Source organism: Lathyrus oleraceus, chromosome 7, assembly GCF_024323335.1.
Source record: "Lathyrus oleraceus cultivar Zhongwan6 chromosome 7, CAAS_Psat_ZW6_1.0, whole genome shotgun sequence".
NCBI lineage: Eukaryota > Viridiplantae > Streptophyta > Magnoliopsida > Fabales > Fabaceae > Lathyrus > Lathyrus oleraceus.
In genome coordinates, this window is record NC_066585.1 from 505,245,087 (window position 1) to 505,254,159 (window position 9,073).

General features: G+C 40.0%; 1 protein-coding gene across 1 annotated transcript; it reads right to left on the bottom strand.

Moving 5' to 3' along the window:
• Nucleotides 1–294: 294 nt before the first annotated feature.
• LOC127104622 (uncharacterized mitochondrial protein AtMg00860-like) lies at nucleotides 295–905 on the bottom strand. Its single transcript, XM_051041800.1, has 2 exons — nucleotides 578–905; nucleotides 295–344 (listed from the first exon to the last, which is right to left on the bottom strand). The coding sequence occupies exons 1-2, from the start codon at nucleotides 903–905 to the stop codon at nucleotides 295–297; spliced, it is 378 nt and encodes a 125-aa protein (XP_050897757.1).
• Between the last annotated feature and the right edge of the window lie 8,168 nt (nucleotides 906–9,073).

Consider the following 9,073-nt stretch of genomic DNA (forward strand, 5'->3'; position numbering starts at 1 on the left):
TTGTCGAAGTGTCGAACAACACTTATCAACCAAACCGTTTATCCCATGTTGTCATATGTCGAAAGACCCATTCTGCATACCAAATCTCATGGCGTCGAAAACGCATGTATACAGCCACCTACCAGATAGTTTGCGTAATCGGCAAACCATGGAACACCCACCACAGCGATGATTCGTTCATCAATGAACTCATCCTTGATTGGGTGTTCTTCTTCAGTCTCTTCTATCGGGGACATTCGAGATAGGTGGTCAGCAACTATGTTTTCACACCCCTTTTTGTCTCGAATTTCTAGATCAAATTCTTGCAACAGCAAAATCCACTTGAGCAGCCTTGGCTTCGAGTCCTGTTTAGAAAAAAGATATTTCAAAGCAGCATGGTCAATATAAACAATTATCTTTGTTCCCAACAAGTATGACCTGAATTTGTCAAAGGCATACACCACAGCCAATAGCTCCTTCTCTGTGGTTGCATAATTCATCTGAGCTGGATTCAACACATGGCTGGCATAATAGATCACGTGCAGGAGTTTGTCTCTTCTTTGCCCCAAGACTGCCCCTACTGCTATATCACTCGCACCGCACATGATCTCAAAGGGTAAAGACCAGTTAGGAGAGATCACTATAGGAGCAGACACCAATTTATGCTTCAGAGTATCGAAGGCCTCGTTGCACCTTTTGTCAAACAGAAGCGGAGTATCCTTCACAAGCAAACTAGTTAATGGTTTGGCGATCTTGGAGAAATCTTTGATGAACCTACGGTAGAATCGCGCATGTCCCAAGAAACTCGGTATACCTTTCTCATTAACTGGAGGAGGGAGATTGGCTATCACCTCTACTTTTGCCTTGTCAACTTCAATTCCTTTATGGGAGATTTTATGGGCTAGCACTATCCCTTCTCTCACCATGAAATGACACTTCTCCCAATTCAGGATCAGATTGGTTTGTTGACATCCTTCCAGCACAAGTGACAGATTATACAGACAATTTTCAAAAGAAGACCCGAATACAGAAAAATCATCCATAAATACCTCCATGTGTTTCTCAAGCATATCGGCAAATATTGATGTCATGCACCTCTGAAATGTTGCTGGTGCATTACACAATCCAAACGACATTCTTCTATAAGCAAAGATTCCATACGGACATGTGAACGCCGTTTTCTCTTGATCTTCAGGTGCCACCGCAATTTGGTTGTACCCTGAATACCCATCCAGAAAACAATAGAAATCATGACCTGCCAATATTTCCAACATCTGATCAATAAAAGGTAAGGGAAAGTGGTCCTTCCTGGTTGCGGTGTTCAGTCTCCTGTAGTCAATGCAGACTCTCCAACCTATTACTGTCCGAGTGGGGATCAACTCATTTTTCTCATTTTTTTATCACAATTGTTCCTCCCTTCTTCGGTACCACATGAACTGGACTCACCCACGAACTATCAGATATTGGGTAAATCAATCCCGCATCTAAAAATTTAACAACCTCCTTGCGAATGACTTCTTTCATAGCTGGGTTAAGTCTCCGTTGAGGTTGAACAACTGGTTTCTGATCATCCTCCATCAATATCTTGTGCATACACAGTGTTGGGCTGATTCCTTTCAAATCTTCCATCGCCCAACCAATAACACCCTTGTATTTCTTGAGTACTTTGATTGGCTCTTCTTCTTGAATCTCTCTCAAACCTGAATTGATGATTGCTGGACATTTCTCTTCATTGTCTAAAAAGACATATTTGAGATGTTCTGGTAATTGTTTCAACTCAATCCCCTTTTTTATATCTTGCTTTTCTTCTGGAGATACTTTAGGTCGAAGCTCTTCCCACCGTTGTGGTCGAGAATGAATCAAAGAAGGTTGTGCCTTCAACATAGACACCACTTCAGATTCTTTCTCATCTATTCCTTCAGTATCCTCAATGATAGATAAGCTTAAAACTCTTTCTAAGGGAAGCTTGGGTGTTGTGATCTGCATAGATTGAGCAAACATTGTATCCAGAACTTCAATATTTTTACTTGCACCTTTGTCATCCTTGAATTTCATAGTATTTCTCACATCAATTTTTAGCTTTTCATCATAGACTTTGAGGGTCATAGTTCCTTCCTCGATATCTATCATGCATCTTCCAGTTTCAAGAAAAGGTCTTCCCAAAATGAGAGGGATTTCCTCGTCTTTCGGCATCTCGAGTACCATAAAATCCACAGGGAAAACAAACTTATCAATCTTCACCAGAACATGTGTTGCTATACCATACGGTCTCTTCATTGAATGATCAGCAAACTGCAGTGTCATGCGAGTGTCTTGCACTTCTCCTAACTCCAGTTTTTTGTAAATCGAAAGGGGCATTAGACTAACACTTGCTCCCAAATCGGTTAGTGCCTTCTTGAATGATCTATCTCCAATGGTGCAAGGAATAGTGACATCACCTCTATCTTTTTTCTTCACCGAAATTTTTAGGCCCTACAAAATAGCACTACAAGTTTCAGTTAGCATAATCGGCTCGCCCTCAATCGACCTCTTCTTCGATATGATGTCTTTCATGAATTTGGCATATATCGGCATTTGTTCTAAAGCTTCAGCAAAAGGTATGTTGATCTCGAGCTTCTTGAATAACTCTAAGAACTTCTCAAAAAAAAATTCATTGAGATCTTTCTTCTTTGTTCTCGTAGGGAAAGGAAGAATGATCTTTGGTTTTTGTTTCTCTTGCTGGCTTGCCGGTTTCACCACCACTTCTTCAGCTTGTTTTGGCTCTTCTCTAATCTCTAAATGAACTTCCAACAACCCATCTTCTTCGACCTGTTCGTCAACTTGTTTTTCATTAGCTTTTCCTTTTCTTGTGACCACTGCTTTGATGTGACTTTGATCACGTGGATTCACAACTGTTCCACTGGGAAGCGTGCCAGGTACTTGGGAACTGGAAGCTAACTGTTGAGCTATTTGACCCATCTGAATTTCAAGATTTTTTATGGATGCTATAGTGTTCTTCTGATTATTTCGAGTCTCCTCTTGGAACTGGATGTTGTGAGCTGCCATCTTTTCAATTGCAATCTCCCAATCTGCCTTCTTTGGGACTTGTTGTTGCTGTTGCTGATATTGGTTTTGATATTGGCCTTGTACTTGCTGTTGCACATTCCCTTTATGATCTCTCCATGCAAAGTTGGGATGATTCTTCCACCCCGGATTGTATGTGTTGGAGTAGGGATTGTTTTGCTTTAAAAACTTGATATCTTTTATCTGTTGTGGTGTTGCAAAGCAATGAATAGTATTGTGTGGTCCATTACAAATGTCACACACATCGTTTGGTGCCTGTTGCACTTGAGCCACTTTTTGAGCACCTATGTTTAATGCCTTCAACCTTTTCTCCACCTCTGCAGCAACTGCTTCTTCAATTTTTACCTGTTTGTTTGTTTCAAGCTTCAAATCAATTACTGCAGATTTGCTTGACACCCTATCATACAACTCCAGATGCTTATTTGAGGCAATTGCTTCAATTATCTTCTTCATACCGGTGGCTGTTGCAAAGTTAGCTGAGCCACCAACTGCTGAGTCAAGGATTTGTCTCGTTTGAATTCGAAGACCATTAATAAACATTTGCATCTGCTCAGTTTCATCCATGTTGTGAGTAGGACAAGCCACTAGAATTCTCTTGAATCTTTTATAGGCATCTCCTAGTGACTCACCCTCCTTCTGCTTGAAAATTAGGATCTCGCATCTTTTTCTCAGTGACACTGATGCAGGAAAATATTCATGCAAGAATGTTGTTTCCATCTCCTCCCATGTAGTGATACTGCCATCAGGTAAGGAATAGAACCACTCTTCGGCTTCATCTGCTAAAGTGAATGGGAACATACGAAGCCTTATTGCTTCTTCGTTATGTCCAGGCATTTTAAGCGTTGTGCTCATAGTTAAAAACCTTTGGAGATGCTTGTTGGCATCTTCATTCACTCTTCCAGAAAAGGACCGCCTTTCGAGTTGATTAATTATGCTGGGATCTGCAACCATGACCTCAGGAATTATTTCTGCGTCTGAATCTGAATTCTCTGAGTGCACTGAAACAACTTCCTCCTCCGCTTTTTCTGCTATTTCCAGTTTTTCTCGCTTAGCTTGTCTCAGTCTAGCGTGAAGAGTTCTTTCTGGTTCTGCGTCAAAAGAAAAATCCGTTGAGGCCTTACCTCGCATAAACAAGTTAGACAAATATTAGAATTGAATAACAAGATTGTCACAGATAAAATTTTGGTTGACGAGCAACAAAATTTCAATAGAATAAAAATTAAAATAGGTATTTTGGCAATCCCCGGCAACGGCGCCAAAAACTTGATCAAAAAAATAGCAAGTGTACTATTTTTATCGATGTAGTAATAAGGAGTTTTGTTAATACCTTAGGATTGACATTAATTTTGTAAAACAAATAATGTAATCATCTCTGTTGTTTTAATATGTTGGGTTGAAGAAGTTCAACATCTGGACCAACATGTCATTTACGATGTCACAACATCATGTCTGTGACATCGCACATGTGTAGAAAACTGAATTAATTAATTCAGTATATATTCTGGGATTAGTAAGGATATTTGGTGAATATCCTAACTCCCATGTGGAGGTCTTAAAGACTCAATCAGAATATATATAGGCTCAAAATAAGGAGATATATATGGAGAGATTCTAGGATTGAAGACCTTGTTTGTAGCAGAAATTTTCTGCTGTATTTGTAACAGCAAAGAACAAGTTTGCTGCGATTTCTGAAGGCCCAAATCCAGTTGGGTGATTAGGTTATAAATAGCACATTGTAACCTAGTTTTTGTAAGCCTCTTAGAATGAATTTTTAGGGGTGTGTGTGAGGTAAACCTCCCAATCTGTGGGAAGGTTACCATGTGTTTCTCAGTGGTCAAAGCTGAGAGTATTTGTAACTCAAAGCCTGTAGGCAAGAGTGATTATGTTCTTGAATGAAGCTGTGAAGCAAGTTCAAGGTGTGTTAACATTACATTGTATTTGTAGTGATAGGAATGGAAACTGGAGGTTTCTATCTAGGAGTTCCTAGGTATAGATTGCATTGGGTAGGGATTAAGTGAAGAGTTGTAAACGGGGGAGTTTAACTCTGAATTAATACTGCTGATAGTGGATCTTCTTCCTGGCTTGGTAGCCCCCAGACGTAGGTCATGTTGGACTGAACTGGGTTAACAATTTCCTGTGTTAGTTTTCCTTCTGCATATGTTATAATCCTGTATGCCATAACTAAACTTGTATTTCAGTCTGCCTACCAAGATAATAACAGACCTGATACATAGCCTTCTGGTTGAATGTCAATCAGAATGTCTTGACATTCATCATTGACAGCATATACTGAATAATAGGCAAGTTGGCTTTTATGCTTCAGTTCAGTATATATTTAAGTCTGGTTTTTAAGTGGAAAACAGACCTGGCCAAGGATCATTGTGAAACTGTCAAACTGGATGTCTAGACAGTTGTTCATGTATGCTGATACTGAATTAGAGACTGGTTGGTCTTTTACTGTACAACAAATTTAGCACAGTCTGGTTTGTTTAGGAACATAACAGAATCAGCATGATGTATATGTTTTGACTGTCAAACTGAATGTTGTGACATTCATTCCAGACAGCATGTGCTAAAGTGTAGGATGATTAGTTTTTCTGTTACAACATTTTTCTCAGGCTATTCTTTAGGAATCCAACAGCTGAGCTAAAATACAGGAAACCAACTACTACCCTACAATTAATGAACCTAACAAATGGCCTATTTGTTAGCAATCTAATAAGTGGTAATTAGATTAATGTATTCAACCTTATTTCAGGAAATACAAGTAAAAGGCAAGCATACTGGAATAATGTAACAGATGATGTCCAAACCAAGACTAAGAAATCGTGCTGATAACTGTGTAGGAAAACAACAGAAGTGAGTGCTATGATGGATCTTTGCTGAGTTTGTATACCAGATGCACAGGACTAGAGGTTCCTTCCCTCTAGGGTGACATAGAAGGAGATGTCGTGACATCTGTGAAAGAGTGCGTCAGTACAAGGTTTTTAATGTGTTAACTATCTTGCTGTATTAGTTACAATGTTGGATCAGATGTCATGACTTGGAGTAGAACATCTGAATTTTGACTACGCCAGAATTTCAAATGGTATCAGAGCAGGCATCCTGTCTGTTTCTGGATGAGATCCATGGGTGATACTTTCTGGTATCTTGCAAGGAGTTATGTTAGTACTGATGCTGGAACCTGTGAAAGGCTCTGTATTTTCCCTGAATGGTCCCTTGAAGTAGGTGGATGGACTGTTCATGACGGGAATGGTGTGTACCTGTCTCTGGAGGTTGGCAATTGGCTTTTGTGTGGGACAGCTGTGCCAGTATTGAATCACATTCAAACTTGGTATGGTCTTGGAGGCTGATCTGGTGAAGTGTGTGTTCATAGGTTGAGTTGTATTATGATTTCCGCTGCATAATACCTGGAAAAACTCAAACTCTGATGTAGTTTCCCCTCATGTGGATGAAAGAATGTTGTATTCAAGATTTCATCATAATCTATTGAAGTTGTCAAAGATACTCGGGTCTCCTCAAGTCCACTCATCATGACGCTCTCACTGTAGGATGGTAAGAATCAACTGATCACTGATTCTTTTACTCTTTTGGGTAATGTATATGAAGACCTTGAAGAATTTCAAGGAAAGTGTGTTCCAAGGAGGTGGAACTAATGTTCTATGTGATGTTAGAACATGTTGTTCAACAAGTATGCAGCTACTGGTTGAAGAGCAGATGTTTTTAGGTGTCAAACAAAGGGAGACCTTGGTTGGAACCTACTCCTGACCTGGAAGAGGAGACATCTGTGTGTGCTAAGTTGACAAGGGTAGGGTCAAATGTGTGTGTACTCAAGAAGGTCACTTTTAGAAGTCTGATCTCTAGAAGTGGAGCTGGTTGAGATGTGACACTGTGCAATCCCCGCTGTGTGCCTTATTCCTGTAGATTGATCAGGGTTGGATAGTTGTTTCCCGAAGTACTATGGTGTACTGGAAGACAAGTCCCCTGGATGATAGAAGTCAATAATAGGGTAACCTGACTACTATTCCATTTAAGAGGATTGGGACCAGGAATCTTGTTATTCAAACACCACGATCAGAAGTGGCAGTTCTTTCAAGGAGTGAGAATATGAAGATTCAGAGGTTGGTTGAGGTAGTATGCTCTGGCAATGCATATCTACTATGGACTGGTGTTATTGTCTTTCACTAGTACTTATGGTCAGCTGAAGTCTGATTGGTGTGATTGGAATATGTATAGGTATAACTCATAGAGTTAGGTGCCACTGGTAGGGATGGTGTATGTCATGTTGAGACATGTCTGTACAATGCATGGATATTGGTGTGACGTTTCCATGAGTGTTAATTTGAGGGGGAGTTTTGGTTAACCTCCTCACATTTGGTCAGCCTAGGGTCTGGTTGGCTGTTGACCTGTGCCACATGGGTCCTGGTGGTTGTGTGACACATATGCAAGGAAGAATTCATCTCTCTCATTCCTAAGGGTGAATTTAATCTGAGAAGATTTTCAACACTGTTGAAATGCTTGCAAGCAGAAGATGTTGACACTAGAAGAGTATTTTCAAAGTAGTCTTATGGTGGAAGTATCTGAAAGGAATTTTGGGAAAGGATTTAAGATCAATGTCACTTGTGCCAAGTACAAGTATTTGATTGATTATCCTTGGAGCTCAAGATAACTGATGTTCTTAAAGATGTTGGAACATCTCTTCTTCAAGACCCTGTGCAGAATCACAGGAAGGGTAGTACATTGGTTTATGATCTATCTCTTTGGTGGCAGCAAAAGCATATGATCTCTAAAAAGGTTTCCTGGCAAGAAACATGTTCAGCCTTGGTGTGTACAAGAAGAAGAAGACATCATAGTTTTGATGGTGGTTACTTGAATCAGTTCATCTCTGATCTAAGTAAGAAAGTGCATTGGCTAATGCACACTATGAAGTTAAGAACAAGTGGCAACTTTCTTAACATCATGGAAACAGTCTTGCTTTAGGATGTAGAATCCTTGGTATAGCTGAAGGGTTAGTTGCTAACTGGTCCTTCTGAAGACTCATGCACCAGAGTGTCTGATGTCTTTGGAGAAGAAGCAGGGATTCATCAAGGTGTGAACTTGGATGACTTAACTGCAAACCTGCAGGATGGAGGTTGTTTACTCAAACTTGGTTCCACAATCAAGTCTATGAGAACATTGAACTCTTGTTCTGTGAAGGGAGGAAGCTCTTTCAAGTGGCAGAAGAAGGAGCTGAATTCAACAGCTGGATGTCAAAACACAATGTTGTGACATTTGGTTCAACATCAGATTCTTAGTTGGTGAAGTGGCACATCAACTTGAGATAGAAGGGTCTGCAGGGTTGTAGATTCGACACTTCAAAAGGCTTGAAGTTCAAATCTCACTTGGAAGGTCAGAATATCTTTGGGAGAAGTCTGATAAACTTGGAGAGGTCAAAAGGTGGCATTTGACTTTTTCATATGAGGATTCATGAATGAGGTAATCAACCAGTGGCATTTGGTCTATCTCAGAAGTGAGTTCGAAGGATCAAGATAATCAACATAAGGCAGCTGATTATTCTTGAGGAAAGTCTGAGACAAATTACTTTTGAGCAGAAAAGTAGTAAGTTGAAGACAAAAGGAGATGTCTCTCTATTCATCTCTTGGAGCTTGTAATAGAAGTTCTAAGCTATCTATGGAAGATTATCTCTTGTAATGGGATGAGAATGTGTGTGTCCCAATTTGTGTCTGGCTCTTTTGGACTAAGCTGGTGACTCAGTGTATCTAAAAATTATCAGATGGTGGGCCTTGTTATGTTGTGAGGATGTCCTAACTAATGTTAGAAAATTTTGTGAAGTGGTTTTCTGTTCTGGTTAGAAGAGAGATTGACACAGAGTGTGGATGTGTTCAGCCAAGAGGGGTGAACAGAGGGTGTGCTCTTGAAGACATGAAGATGCGTCTTATGTTTTCCATTCATCAAGTGGTCTGGGTTCTCTTTGAATCAGGAAGTATGTGAAGGTCCAACTTTGGGATGTTGGATATGCCCATGTGTGATC